The sequence below is a fragment of the Humulus lupulus genome, chromosome 2, assembly GCF_963169125.1.
Source record: "Humulus lupulus chromosome 2, drHumLupu1.1, whole genome shotgun sequence".
Lineage (NCBI taxonomy): Eukaryota > Viridiplantae > Streptophyta > Magnoliopsida > Rosales > Cannabaceae > Humulus > Humulus lupulus.
The window spans coordinates 167,411,060-167,426,143 of record NC_084794.1 but is presented as its reverse complement, the minus strand read 5'-3'; the positions used below and the strand labels follow the sequence as shown (position 1 = coordinate 167,426,143).

At 40.2% G+C, this 15,084-nt stretch overlaps 2 protein-coding genes and 2 non-coding genes across 4 annotated transcripts; 2 read left to right on the top strand and 2 right to left on the bottom strand.

Annotated features, from left to right (window-relative positions):
- Positions 1–419: 419 nt before the first annotated feature.
- On the bottom strand, positions 420–526 carry LOC133820719 (small nucleolar RNA R71). The gene has a single exon (XR_009887119.1). It is a non-coding gene; the product is annotated as a small nucleolar RNA R71 (small nucleolar RNA).
- An 8,538-nt stretch (positions 527–9,064) lies between these two features.
- Positions 9,065–9,171, bottom strand: LOC133820416 (small nucleolar RNA R71). The gene has a single exon (XR_009886826.1). It is a non-coding gene; the product is annotated as a small nucleolar RNA R71 (small nucleolar RNA).
- A 1,129-nt stretch (positions 9,172–10,300) lies between these two features.
- Positions 10,301–10,952, top strand: LOC133814912 (uncharacterized). The gene is made up of 2 exons (XM_062247815.1): positions 10,301–10,312; positions 10,545–10,952. Exons 1-2 carry the CDS (start codon positions 10,301–10,303, stop codon positions 10,950–10,952), a joined length of 420 nt encoding a protein of 139 aa, XP_062103799.1.
- Positions 10,953–13,520: 2,568 nt separating this feature from the next.
- On the top strand, positions 13,521–13,943 carry LOC133814911 (uncharacterized). The gene is made up of 2 exons (XM_062247814.1): positions 13,521–13,716; positions 13,762–13,943. The coding sequence occupies exons 1-2, from the start codon at positions 13,521–13,523 to the stop codon at positions 13,941–13,943; spliced, it is 378 nt and encodes a 125-aa protein (XP_062103798.1).
- Positions 13,944–15,084: the final 1,141 nt, after the last annotated feature.

Sequence of the window (15,084 nt, the reverse complement as noted above, 5' to 3'; positions counted from 1 at the left end):
ACCAACAATGTCGAAGGGGTAGTGGCTGTTGAGGTCCCTGCTGAACAACGGGAAAGAACTTTAAGAGATTATGTACTCCGAACTATTATGGGAGTGCATTCATGCATCAGACACCCCACAGTTGCCACTAACAATTTTGAGATTAAGCCAACAATTTTGCAAATGGTTCAATCCACTGTTCAGTTTGGAGGCTTGCCTACAAAGGACCCTAACTTGCACATAGCTAATTTCTTAGAGTTTTGTGCGACGTTTAAGATGAATGGGGTGAGCAATGATTGAATAAGGTTGAGGCTATTTCCATTTTCATTAAAGGACTGCCCAAAATTTGGTTGATTTTCCTACAGGATAACTCTATTACCACATGGGAGGAGCTCTCTCAAAAGTTTTTTGCAAAGTTTTTCCCCCCAGCAAAAGCTGCAAAGTTGAGAGGGGAAATTAATAATTTCTACCAGACGGAAGGGGAATCACTGCATGATGCATGGGAGAGATTCAAAGAGTTGTTAAGGAAGTGCCCACATCATGGTATAGAGAAGTGGATGCTGGTCCACAACTTTTATAATGGGTTGAATGGTACTACTCGTACCATAATAGATGTTGCAGCAAAAGTGCTAATGAAGCTTATGAATTGTTAGATGAAATGGCCATGAACAATTACCAGTGGCCTACTGAGAGAGAAAATACAAAGAAGGTGGCTAGGATGATTGAATTAGATGTCATCTCAATGCTTACAACTCAAGTGGCATGCTTGACGAAACATCAACAACACATTAACCTCACAGCTCAAGCCATGCAATTATAAAGTGTGTGTGAAATATGTGGAATGGTGCATCCACCTAACCAGTGTCCTACAATGGATTTAAATAATTTTCCTATGGAACAAGTTCAAGCCATAAGAAATAGCCAAAGGCCAACCAATAACCCATATTCCATGTTCTACAACCAAGGGTGGCAGAATCACCCTAACTTTCCTTGGAAAATAATAATCAAAGTGTTCAGTATCCTATCCAACAGAGCAAACAACAATTCAATCATCCTCCTCATGGGTTTTATCAACCACAAAATAGACCACCACAACATTATAACCTCACAGCTCAAGCCATGCAATTACAAAGTGTGTGTGAAATTTGTGGAATGGTGCATCCACCTAACCAGTGTCCTACAATGGATTTAAATAATTTGCCTATGGAAGAAGTTCAAGCCATAGGAAATATCCAAAGGCCAACCAATAACCCATATTCCATGTTCTACAACCAAGGGTGGTAAAATCACCCTAACTTTCCTTGGAAAAATAATAATCAGAGTGTTAAAAAGCCTTTCCAATAGAGCAAACAACAATTTCAACATCCTCCTCTTGGGTTTTATCAACCACAAAATAGACCACCACAACATTCAATACCCATGAAGCAACCAAAAGCATAGCCTGATGTTCTGAACCAATTTATGATTGAGACAAGGGCATCTATTCGAAATTTGGAGACTCAAATAGGGCAATTGGCTACTTTGATGACAAATCGTGCTCAAGGGAACTTACCAAGCACTACAGAGGTAAACCCAAAAGAACAAGGCAATGCAATGTAATGACCCAAAATTACTAATTAGGCTTAAGGGCCTTGATTAGTGTGTCGGGAGGACATAATTGGAAGTTATGTGAATTAATGGTGAAAATGCATGATTATATGATATGCATGATCCTATGGTTATATGTATATGGGAAATGCATGTTTATGAGTATTAGATAAGCATGAGGGCCTTATCCAGTCTATAAGGGCATAATTGTAATTTTGGCCTGTTAGGGCATAAATGCGATTATTTGTGATAACTGTTGAGACCACACTCTAATGTGGATATATTTATGTTTGCAGCATAAATGTGGATATATTTAGCCAGATAGTCACGAGTGGGAATAATTAGTGGTTACTGGCATTTTGGTAACTTGGGTGACTATAGGTAACTCTTGAGGATAGTTGTTATAAATGGGAATGTGGCATTCTTGCAAGAGGTTAAGGAAAATTCTAGGCTGCCCTTGAGGATTAGTTAGAGTCTAAGATAGAGGGGAGGGAAATTGTGTCATATGGCTTTAGTAGTAGATAGGCTTTGGCTGAAGAAAGGTTTGATACGTTTCTCTCATTTTTGGCTTATACATGGGTTATTTTTGGGAGATCTAGAGAAAACAAGGAACCAAAAAGAAGAAAGACCTCTGATCTTATGGGATCAAGTGGGGAATAAAACCAAGGAAGCTAGAGGGTGTTCAACATATTTGAGGTAAGGATTTTAAGTGGTTATTTTGTGGAATTCAGCCAATAAATGTTATGGTTTGGGAGCTGAGTAGTGTTTTGTCTTGTGGATTATTCGAGTTAAATTCAGCTTTGGAATCAAAGGATTTGGGCTTGGAGTTGTATTTGAAAGAGGCTCAAGGATGAATTTCTATTCAAGGTAAGGGTTCTATACATCTTTGAGGTTATTAGCTGGTGTGGTTTAAGTTTTTTGGTTTGTGATTTAAGTTTTGTAAAGTTTGAAGCCACTTTGTGATTTTGAGTTTGGAGGAGTGTTTGGGTATGTTTCTGGTGTTCATAAGTTTTAATACTGTTTATATGAAGTTCTAGGTAGAATTGGGGACTTGGGTGTGCTTAGGTATTGAATTGGAAGAGTTTTGGCTTGTGAAAAATCCTGGGAAAAAACCCAGTTTTCTAAGTTCGCGTATGAGCGTCGCTGCCCTGTTCTTCTGTGTCGCGGTGCTAGGTTGAATCAGGAGGAGGGAACCACTCAAGGCACCGCGGCCCTATAGGGTTGTGCTGTGGCGCTAGGCTAATTTCAGGAAAGGGGAAAATTGAGTTTTTAGGGTTTTGGCTCAGGGAGCTCGGGGGACGCTTCCGCTACCTTTTGTAGGGAAACGGAAGGTCTCGAGAGTATGGGATTGGTTCCAAGAAATGATTATGAATTGATTAGTAATGTGAGTGTTATGTATGTTGTGACTAGATAAATGCTTGGGCTTGGGGCAAGATCATTCTTTGGGGTCGTCTTTCTTAATCAAAGCACTTGGAATTAAAGGTAAGAAACTGCACCTGGTTGTGTAAATATGTTGGGACTAAGGGCTCCCTATACTTGTATGCATTATTTTACGATGGTATTATGCCATGTGAACATTAAATACACGGCCTAAGAGTGTCGGGAACAATATTGGTGCACAGGGCGCAGCTCGGCCACTAGTAGCCGAGGACAACTTAATAATCACTGACCTTGGTTTAAGCAGGCCAGAGTCAGTGGGGTGAACACTGGGCTTGGCCTAAGCGAGCCAAAGACAATGAATTAAATAGAGGGTGTGGCCTACGGGCATCGACCCTAGTTGTTGCTTAACATATATACTATTGTTACTTTGATGTATATGATATGCTGAATATCTGGAAACCAGATCATTGGTTATTGACTAATGTCCTGAATTGAATGAGTGTTATGTCTTGCTTGGTAATCGATTAATGTCTTGTAAATCATTTGGTTATGCTCTGTGAACTACTTGGTTGCTGATATTGATTGTGTTATGATATTATGTTTTCTTACTGGGCCTCGGCTCACGGGTGCTGCGTGGTGCAGGTAAAGGCAAAGGTAAGATGAATCGACCATGGGTTGGAGAGCTCTGGGGGCGAGGGGTACATTATCAGCTGCTCGATCGCCACGGTCGAGGGTTTGTACAGGGACGGAGACCTAAACTTTGTATTTTGCCATTAGAATGGCTTTAATTATTTATAACATTTGGAAATCCTGTAATTATGTCATTTAAACCTTGATTTGGGATCTCATGTACCAAACATTTATTTTAATGATAATTATTCATTTATAACCAAAATATTTTAAACCTAGCCCGTTTATGTCTCTAAATTCACATTTTTATTTAAATGACTTAATTAGCAAGTCTCGCACTATTTCAAACACACAGTGTAACTGTCTTGGTTATCCAAGGCGTTACAACTTGGTATCAGAGCGTCCTAGGTTTAAGGGTTCCTGAATATATGCTGGACATGTACACTCGCTACTAAAGACAAGCTCGACTCAGGGTTCTGTAATTGAATATATGAGATTATGTGCTTAAGTTCTTGATTGAAATATGAATGTATTATGTTGTATGACTGTAGGGAGCATGAGAAACTGATAGGGCCTGGCCCTTGACTATTGTGTGATGATATTGAGGCATGCTGATCAGCATTGCTATTGCATGTGAATGAATATTTGGATAATGGTTTGCATACTGATTGTATGTGGTTAACTGCCTGAATTGAATTTATATGTTGTACCTGTTTATAGTATGTAGGAAGCATGGTAAAGTGTGAATGTACCTGGTAGCAATGAAATTTGGTAGCTAAATGTATAGAATTATGGATTAGAGTTTATTATGCTTTATGTGTGCATGATTATTGTGGTTATTTGGACCTGGTTGTGGATTGGTTCGGAGTGTGGACCTCATGGCTAAGGAGCTTAGTCAACAGTGGCGGTTGAATTCAAATTATTTGCGTCCAGAATTGTTAAGTGGACTTGGCATTGTGTTATGGGGGGTTACAGATGATAGTGGGATTGGAAACCTCCATCTGCCCCTGAAGGTCGCAGCAGGTGTTCGCTAGTATGTGAGTAAGCTGTGGGGTTTAATAGCTGAGACTAGATGGAAGGATAGCATACTTTTCTGGGGAAGGAATTGCTTTTTGTACTTTGATAGTGAGATTACCAGTGTTGGTTTAATATGGGAATACAGACAAATGAGAGTATTATTGGGAAGGCCTAAAAGGCGTTATCCTCTGGTTTTGAGGAAAGTTTGGGTTTGCCTAAGAATTGGATGGTGGATGGGCAAAGCTAATTCCATCCTCGGTTATATGAAGATGAGAGATAACGACTAAGGAGTTGCGCTAAGTATTTGTGACAGAAGGGTACCAGGAAAGGGTATTTAGACCGGGGTATTGGCATGATGGGTTAGAAAGAACTCGAATGGTGATTTGATAAAAAAAAGTTATAAAGACATAGTTTGAGATGTGGAGACTAATAGGTTTATAAACCTGATTTGAAATGATAAGGTAACAACAGTGTATGTCAATGAGTTTTGTGAGTTGGGTAATTCATTTTGGGAAATTGGTACAGGCGGGGATGGCTGGAAATGATGACTCATTTATGGATTAAACTCTAGAAGGGTCCCAAGCGTCAAGGCCGCTCCAACGTATGAGATCTTTATCTGTAATTAGGTAGCAGAGAGGACCATGTTATTTGAGATATATGGAATGAAGTATGAGGCATGAATGTCGTAGGGCAAGAGATGCACATGACAGTATTTCCATTGGTGGAATTTAGTAAGGACAGATTCTCGGTAATCGAAGCAGAAGAACACAAGGAAATTTTATGGCTCCTGGTTTTGACAGGAAGGGGGTCTGATTTGCAAGATAGTCGTCAGGGCAGTGATGTGAACCAGTGGGGTTATTTATTATGCACCAGAGGCAGGAGACGCCATCTAGAAAGATGCCAAGTGAGGGCATGACTTGTACATGGGATGATTTGATATGCTAGGATGGATTTCTCATGATTAGGGAATGGAAGACTGGAATGCCTTGTTATGTTCAAAGCCCGAGGCTAGTTCCTCGGAGACGATCAGTTGACTAGATAGTTCACGTTTTTGGTTATATAACGAGCTGGAAGAGTTCAGTGTTGAGAATGTCTCAAGAAAGATTCAGACAAAGAGAAGATGCCTCGAGGGTACTATGGGAGGGGCTGAAGGTATTAGTATTTGTTGAGGAGGAATTAGAAACTTCTGGAAGAGGAATTGGAATACAAGTAGTAAAGAGGTTTGTAGTGAGAGAAATAGAGCTTGCCATATGGGAACCTTGATATGAGTCAGAGTGAGAGTTAAATTGTTAAGAGACAACCATGGATTGTGGGGGATATCGCTTGGAGAATATTAATTGGACAGAATGGGAACTAAGCTAACCAGTAGAGATTTAGATAGGTATACAAGGAAGGATTGGGTACGCTTCAGGACTGGGCTACGGATAGGTTTGGTATTGGGGACATTATGGAAGATGGTAATGGTTTGACAGAAAGAATTACTGAAGCAGTTAAAGAAGTTTGACCTCGGGGTGAATCGGACAGAGCATCATATTGTGGGAATTGTTGGCACCGTCTGTTAAGGATGAAGAGTTTAAATGCCCGGTAACAAGACAGGGCAATATCTTCAGGGATTGATCTACGATCTGGTTATTACCAGCTGAGGATCAAGGAAAGAGACATTTCAGGAATTACTACTTGTACCAAGTAAGGTGTGATGAGTTGGTAACAAAGGTTCTTAACTGATTCAAGCTTCAACAACATAGGTAAGTTCTACAAGGAGAAAATATAAGGACAGTGTGAACAAGTCACCTTCAGATTTGTTGGTGGTATGTTGGACTACTCTCCAGTTAGAAGTGGAATGCGAACGACTACTACGCAGATGATGTTAGTACTAAGGAAGCAAGGTCACAGGAAAAGCTCCAAGAAGTGTCAGTTTGGTCTCGCCAGGGGTATTCAGAATAATGCTACAAGAAGATAAGGGGGTTAGGTATGAAGAGGTTTGACCTGAAGCCTCAAAGAAGCTACTGAGGAACGTCTAAAGGATAGGGAGCGCATCAAGGTCACTAACCACGTCATCTATTACATAAGTATCTCCGCAGGTAGCTACACCAGCAATTAGAAGGGCAATAAAACTTGAAGTTAAATTGAATGGATAGTGTCAGATCAGAAGTTCAGAAGACAGAGTGAGAATTGATTAGCGCTTGGTGATGTAGGTGATAACTCTATATTTTAGAGTTATTAATTGAGCTTTTGGACTTAAAAATTTAAGTGAAATAGAGTGTTTGTGTTATTATTGTGTGGTTTTAGTCATTTTGTCTCTTAAATTTGTTTGTGTAATTTGTTTTAATTAATGATAACTCTTGTGGAAAATAATGGAATTTTTCTGAAAAAATGTGGTATCTATTTTGAAGGCATAGCGAGAGGGTGCTTGGAAAGCTTAGTGAAGCACGTGTAAGGAAATCATATTGGAGCTGAAATTCTGGCAATTGTTGAAACATCAGTCTACTTTGCTGCAGGAAAGTGTGGGCAGCCAGCAACATAAAGTCTGCACACTTGGCATGTACTTAGCTGAGGTGGAAAGGAGCTGCAAAATTCTAAAAAGGCAAAGGATGTGGTCCCCCATGTGTAAAGAGAGAAAGGGAGGGTTTATACCCTTTGTGAGCCCAAAAAGATATCATCTTCTTCTCCAAGAAAAAGGAAAGAGAACCAGCCACCCATGCTCCATTGAAGAGATTTTTTCTGCATTTTTTAGTTGAAATCATCAAGATGAGAAGGGGAAAAACCTAGAGGAAGGAAGCTAGAAGAAGAATAAGAAGAGTTAGAAGACAAAGAATAGAATATCTCTATCAATTTGGCTTGTCTTTCTAAACTCTACTCTCTTATAATTTTATTCCCCTTTTGTTTCTTTCCTTCTTGAACTCTTGAGACAATGTTGAGTATTTATTTTAGTGATTTAGGTATTTTGACTATGAACTAAATTGTTGTGTTAGGGATATTGATGAACCCTAATTTGTAATCAACCCCAAAGTGTTGAATGTTTTATGAAAATTTTCTCTTGTTCAATTGAGCTATTTTTATTGTGAAAATTTCTTGCTTGAGAATGATAAACTTAGGTGAAAGACAAGCTAGTCTTAATTCCAGAAGGGTTAAAATTAGTGGAAATGCTTGATTGGTGCATGTTGATAATTTTGTTATTGATTAGTGAATAACTTGGGGATATTTTATTCACCTTGCAAACTTGAAGGATTGATGCTTGGAATTATGTTCTTGAAATCAAAATTAGCATAGGAATATGTGAATTTAATTGATGGAACTTTAACATGAACATTTGGAAAAATGACATGTGCATTAAATTGGAAATCCTAGTTACAAGAGAACTTTGCTATGAACTTTGTTGCAACATCAAGGGTAAAATTACAAATTAGGGGGATTTGATATGCCTAACTTTTATCACAATATTAATCACAATTTGTCATTTTCTAGCTTTATTGTCAATGACCTATTTTAATTCTCTTGTTTAGTTCTTTTTGTTCTTTAGTTCAATACATTAAATTCTAAAAATATATATATTTAATTGTACCCCCAATTGTTTGATGTTGATTTTTACAATATTTGTTTGGAAATCTTTGAGGAGACGATAAAAATTACTTTCAATATACAACTTGTTGAACGATTGTGTACAATTGTACACACTTAGGAAAATCTACATCAAGTTTTTGGCGCCGTTGTCGGGGATTGCTTATAGTCAATTATTGTAAAGTTGATTGTCTTGCAATTTGGTTTAATTTTCTTTCTTTTGTGCTAACTTGGGTGATTCTCGTGCAATTTCCAGTTTATACAGTGTATGAACGAGAATCAAGACCCTTAACTACTTCACATTGATCCAGAAATCGAGCATACCTTTAGAAGAAGGCAAAGAATACAAAAGTCAAAAAGGGAAGTAGTAGTGATGGATGCTGAGCAAGGGGCTCAGCAGGGAGCTACCCAGAGGGCAGCAAATCTATTAGGGGTTGCTCATTATCCACCAGTAAATTTAGCAGGAGTTGCTCAAGATCGAGTAGCTCAAGGGGGAGTAGCTGCCAACAATGGGCAAAATGCAGTTATTTTGGCTGATGACAGAGACCGTGCTATCAGGCAATATGCTCTCCCCCTCTTCAATGAGCTCAATCCAGGCATCGTCAGACCAGAAATTCAGGCAGCATAGTTTGAATTGAAGTCAGTCATGTTCCAGATGCTTCAAACTGTGGGTTAGTTTAGTGGGATGCTAACAGAGGATCCTCACCTTCACCTTCGCTTGTTCATTGAAGTAAGTGACTCTTTCAAGCTGCCCAGAGTGACACAGGATTCATTGAGACTAAAGTTGTTCCCATACTCCTTGAGAGACAAAGCCAGAGCTTGGTTGAACTCTTTGCCATCTGATTCTGTGAGTACTTGGCAAGAGTTAGTTGAGCGGTTTTTGATGAAGTATTTTCCTCCCACTAAAAATGCCAAGCTCCGCAATGAGATTACTTAATTTCAACCACTTGATGAAGAATCCTTATATGAGGCATGGGAGCGGTTTAAGGAGTTGTTACTCAAATGCCCTCACCATGGCATTCCTCATTGCATCCAAATGGAGACCTTCTATAACAGACTTAATGCTCATACTAGGATGGTGGTTGATGCTTCAGCGAACGGGGCTCTTCTTGCTCATATAATCAGGCATATGAAATCCTTGAGAGAATATCTAACAACAACTATCAGTGGCCCACTTCTAGATTGTCTACCGGTAGAAAGGTGGCCGGTATTCATGATGTAGATGCCATCACTTCTTTGGCGGTCAAAGTGTCTTCTTTTTCTAATATGCTCAAGACAATGAATATAGTGATGAATCAATCAATGGGGCAGCCTATGGGGACACAAATGGGGCAATTGGAGAGCATTTCTTGTGAGTATTGTGGTGAGGGTCCTACTTTTAATAACTGTCCTTCTAATCCGGTAGTTGTATGTTATATGGGGAACCAAAATAGGAATGGTCCTTATTCTAATTCCTTTAACCCATCATGGAGGCAACACCCCAATTTTTCATGGAGTAATCAAGGAGCTAGCCCTAGTAATCCTTAGATGCCTCCGAGACCAAATTTTCCACCGGGTTACCCCCCTCAAGCACCACAACAAAGACCACAACACAAACAATGCAATCTAGCTCTCTTGAGAACATGTTGAAGGAATATATAGTGAAGAATGAAGCCATAATTCAAAGCCAAGCGGCTTCATTGAGGAACTTAGAAAACCAAGTTAGGCAACGAGCTAATGAGCTTAGAAATAGACCCCGCGGTACACTGCCAAGTGATACTGAGAATCCAAGGACTGTGGGGAAGGAACATTGTAAAGCTGTCACTTTGAGGAGTGGAAAAGAGTTGGAGAAGGACAAGACTGAGTCTGGGCATGAGGGTGAGCCCTCTTCAATCCAAATAAATGAGGAATTCCAAAAAGATGCTAAACTTCCTAGTGCACAAAAATCTGCCTCTGCCCAGAATGCTGCAGGGATGCCGCATCATTGTCAACCAGAAAGCTAAATTTCAAAGAAGCCACCTCCATTTCCTCAATGTTTTCAGAAGCAAAAGTTGGATTCTCAATTCAAGAAGTTTCTAGATATGTTGAAGTAGTTGCATATCAACATCCCACTTGTAGAGGCACTTGAGCAAATGCCTAACTATGTGAAATTCATGAAAGATATTCTTACATGGAAGAGAAGGTTAGGAGAATTTGAGACAGTGGCTCTTACCAAGGAATGTAGCTCATTCTTGCAAAACAAGTTGCCACCAAAGATGAAAGCCTGGGAGTTTCACCATTCCATGCACCATTGGTAATTCTTATTGTGGCATGGCATTATGTCACTTGGGTGCCAGTATAAATTTGATGCTTATGTCTGTGTATATAGACAATTGGGGATTGGTGAAGTTTGACCTACCACGGTGACTCTACAGCTTGCAGATAGATCTCTTGCTTATCCAGATGGGAAGATTCAGGATGTCTTGGTCAAAGTTGATAAGTTCATTTTTCCAGTTGATTTCATTGTGTTGGATTATGAGGCAGACAGGGAGGTAGCAATCATTCTAGGGAGGCCTTTTCTAGCTACTGGTAGAACTTTGATTGATGTGCAAAAGGGTGAACTTACTATGAGGGTTCAAGATGAGCAGGTGACTTTCAATGTTTTCAAGGCTATGAGATTTCCAGATGAGGTCGAAGAGTGTTCTGTGGTTTCAGTGGTAGATTCTTTGGCTTTAAAGGAGTTAGAAAACAATTTTGATGATCCTCTAGAGAGACTCTTGATGTTTGATTCACATGCAGATAATGAGGACGAATACTTGGCTTGGCTAGAAGCTAGTTCATAAGGATTGCATACAAGAAAGAATTTTGAATCTTTGGAGCTCTCTTCGAGGTCTTTCGCAGCCCCTAAACCATCAGTGGAAGAGCCTCCGGAGTTGGACTTTAAAGCTTTACCCTCACACTTAAAATATGCCTATTTGGGTAAGTCCTCCACCTTACCTGTGATTGTTTCAGCTGAGTTAAGTATGGAGAAAGAAGAAAAGTTGCTGGATGTATTGAGGAAGTTCAAGAAGACCATTGGGTGGACCATTTGCAGACATAAAGGCCATTAGTCCTTCTCTATGCATGCATAAGATTATGTTAGAAAACAATAAAAAATGGTATATTGAAGGTCAAAGAATGCTAAATCCTATCATGAAAGAAGTGCTAAAAAAAGAGATTATCAAGTAGTTTGATGCAGGTATTATTTATCCCATCTATGACAGCTCATGGGTCAGTCCTGTCCAGTGTGTGCCAAAGAAAGGTGGGATTACAGTGGTGGAAAACAAAGACAATGAGTTGATACCCACTAGAACCGTGACAGGGTGGAGAATTTGCATGGACTACAGAAAACTGAACAAGGCCACTCGATAAGATCACTTCCCTCTTCCCTTCATTGATCAGATGTTAGACAGACTTGCAGGGAGAGAGTACTATTGTTTTCTAGATGGATACTCTCATTACAATCAGATTGAAATCGCTCCAGAGGATCAGCGCAAGACCACTTTCACTTGTCCCTATGGTACTTTCGCATTTTGAAGAATGCCTTTTGGTCTATGTAACGCTCCTGCCACATTTCAGAGATGTATCCTATTTTCACTGACATGGTGGAGCAGTTCCTAGAGGTATTCATGGATGACTTCTGTGTTTTTGGCGATTCGTATGACGATTGCTTGAGCAACTTGGCCAAGGTTTTGCAAAGATGTGAAGAAACAAACCTTGTTCTTAATTGGGAAAATTACCATTTTATGGTTAAGGAAGGTATTGTTTTGGGCCACAAGATATCAAGGCAAGGAATGGAAGTTGACCGAGCTAAGATTGAAGTTATTGAGAAGCTCCCTCCTCCTACTTCGGTGAAGCATATTAGAAGCTTTCTTGGGCATGCCGGGTTCTATAGGCCATTCATAAAAGATTTCTCCAAGGTCTCTAAGCCTCTCTGCAACCCATTGGAGAAAGAGGCACCATTCTACTTTGATGAAGTATGTTTGAAAGCCTTTGAAGAGTTGAAAGAGAGATTGATTTCAGCACCAATTATTGTAACTCCGGATTGAGACTTGCCTTTTCAATTAATGTGTGACGCTAGCGACTATGCAGTGGGAGTTGTTATGGGGCAGTGAAGAAACCAGATATTTCACTCCATTTATTATGCTAGCCGCACTTTGACAGGTGTTCAACTTAATTATACAGTGACGGAAAAGGAACTCTTGGCTATTGTCTTTGCCTTTGACAAGTTTTGGGCTTATTTGGTGGGCACTAAGGTGATAGTATACAAAGATCACTCCGCTATAAAGTACTTGATTGATAAAAAGGATGTCAAGCCTCGTTTAATTAGATGGGTTCTTTTACTTCAAGAGTTTGATGTGGAAATTCAAGATAGGAAGGGAGGCGAGAATCAAGTGGTGGATTCATTTGTCAAGAGTGGAAGGCAAAAAAGGATCCAATGTTCTAGTGCCCATCAATGAGACATTTCCAGATGAGCAATTGTTTGAGGTCAACCAATCTCATGTTGTTCCTTGGTTTGCGGATTTTGCTAATTACTTGGTTAGTGGATTGTTGCCTCCAGATCTGACAAGCCAACAAAAGAAGAAGTTTTGCATGATGTGAGGGACTATTTCTGGGAGGAGCCATTTTTGTTCAAACAATGCACTGACAAAATGATTAGGAGATGTGTTTCCGAGCAAGAGATGGAGGATATCCTACATCATTGTCACTCTTCACCTTGTGGTGGTCATTTTGGGGGATCGCGCACCGCATCTAAGTTACTTCAATGTGGGTTCTTTTGGTCTTCCTTATTCAAATATGCTCATGGTTTTGTGTTGAGGTGTGATCAATGCCAAAGGGTTGGTAATATTTCTAGAAGGAATGAGATGCCCTTAACTAATGTTCTTGAAGTTGAATTGTTCGATGTGTGGGGTATCGATTTTATGGGCCATTTTCCTCCATCTTATGGAAACTTATACATCTTGGTAGCTGTGGATAACGTTTCAAAATGGGTGGAAGCAATTGCCTCTCCCACTAATGATGCTAAAGATGTCATGAGGTTCTTACAGAAGAATGTTTTCACTCGTTTTGGCACTCCAAGGGCAATCATTAGTGATGAGGGAACCCATTTTGTGAACAAAGTGTTGCCTAGCTTATTGGATAAATATGATGTGAAGCACAAAATAGCTACTGCTTACCATCCCTAAACTAATGGGCAAGCTGAGTTGTCCAATAGAGAGATAATAGGTGTCCTTGAGAAAGTGGTGAGTCCCAACCGCAAGGATTGGTCCAAGAGGTTAGATGACGCGTTGTGGGCCTATAGAACAGCTTTCAAGACACCATTGGGGATGTCACCATATCGTTTGGTGTTTGGAAAAGCATGTCACCTGCCAATGGAACTTGAGCACCGTGCTTATTTGGCTATTCAAACACTCAACATGCATTTTCAACTTGCAGGAGAAAAGAGAATGTTGCAGTTAAATGAATTAAAAGAGATGCGCTTATTCTCTTATGAAAATGCCAAACTTTACAAGGAGAAAACAAAAAGGTGGCATGACAAGCATATTCAGCCAAGGGTGTTCGAAGAAGGCCAGTGAGTTTTGCTCTTTAACTCGCATTTGAAACTATTCCCAGGCAAGCTCAAGACAAGATGGTCGGGCCCATTCTTGGTGGTTAAGGTGTATCCTTATGGAGCAGTGGAATTGCATGAAGAAGGCTCCGGAAGGGAATTCAAGGTTAATGGCCAAAGGATCAAGCATTATTGGGGAGGTGAGGTTGAGCGAAACAAGTGCTTAATCTCTTTGGATGATCCTTGAAGAATATGTAAAAACTCGGGTTGCTGTGGAACTTTGAGAATTAATTGTAGAGCAACCCAAGTTTTATATAGATGTATATTATATATATATATATAAGAGAAAAGAAAGACAAAAAAAAAAGAAATATATGAAAAAGAAAAAAATATATATGTATATAATATATTTCTTTGGGACATCAAATTTTGATGGTTTAATGTGTTTATGGTTGCAGAAAAATGGAATTAAAAAGGGGTTGAAAAGTTTGGGCGATGTAACATCAAATTGGAGTTGCTCTCTGACTTGATGTTGCTGCAGCAAAGTTCCATGATGTTGCAACATCAAAATTAGCATGCTCCCTGACTTGTCTTTGCTGCAGCAAATTTTTGTGATGTTACAACATCAAAATTAGCTTGCTCTCTGACTTGACTTTGCTGCAGCAAAGTTCCATGATGTTACAACATAAAAATTAGTATGCTCTCTGACTTAACTTTGCTGCAGCAAAGTTCTATGATGTTGCAACAAAGTTGTTAAAAGACAAAGAGTAAAATTTCCCCTAATCCATTTTTGAAACCCTAAGCCCATCATCTTCATCATCTCCTTTTCTCTGTAAACACCCAGCTACCACCCACACCTCCCAACCCTCTCAGCCGCCCCTAGCCACCACGAACCCAGCCCATCTCCCAAACCTCACGACCGAAACCCCTCACATTTCTTAGCCATCACCCAGCCGACTAGCAACCCGTCAACCACACCTCCCAGCCGACCCACTCTCTCCTACCCGTCGCATCCCAGAAACCCACAGATCTGAGCCCACGACCCTGTCGCCACCTCCAAGCAACTCACGACCGAAACCCCTCGCAATTCTCAACCCAAACCCAAACTCCCAACCGCACCTCCCATATTGATCTCACCACCCATGGCCCCCACCAGCTCCGAACATGCACCCCCGACCCGCGGCCACAAACTCACGCCCCCGACCCGCTCTCACCACTGAACAAGATTTGGGCAGCTCCTTGTATTCACTTCATTGGGTCTCACGAAAATTTTGCAACAACATAGTGCCTTAACAAGGGTGCCCTGCTCCTCTAAGGTACTATATCACTCTTGTTTCCGCTCTTTGGGCATCACACTTTACTGTTATTGAGCATCATGCCTCGAAGCA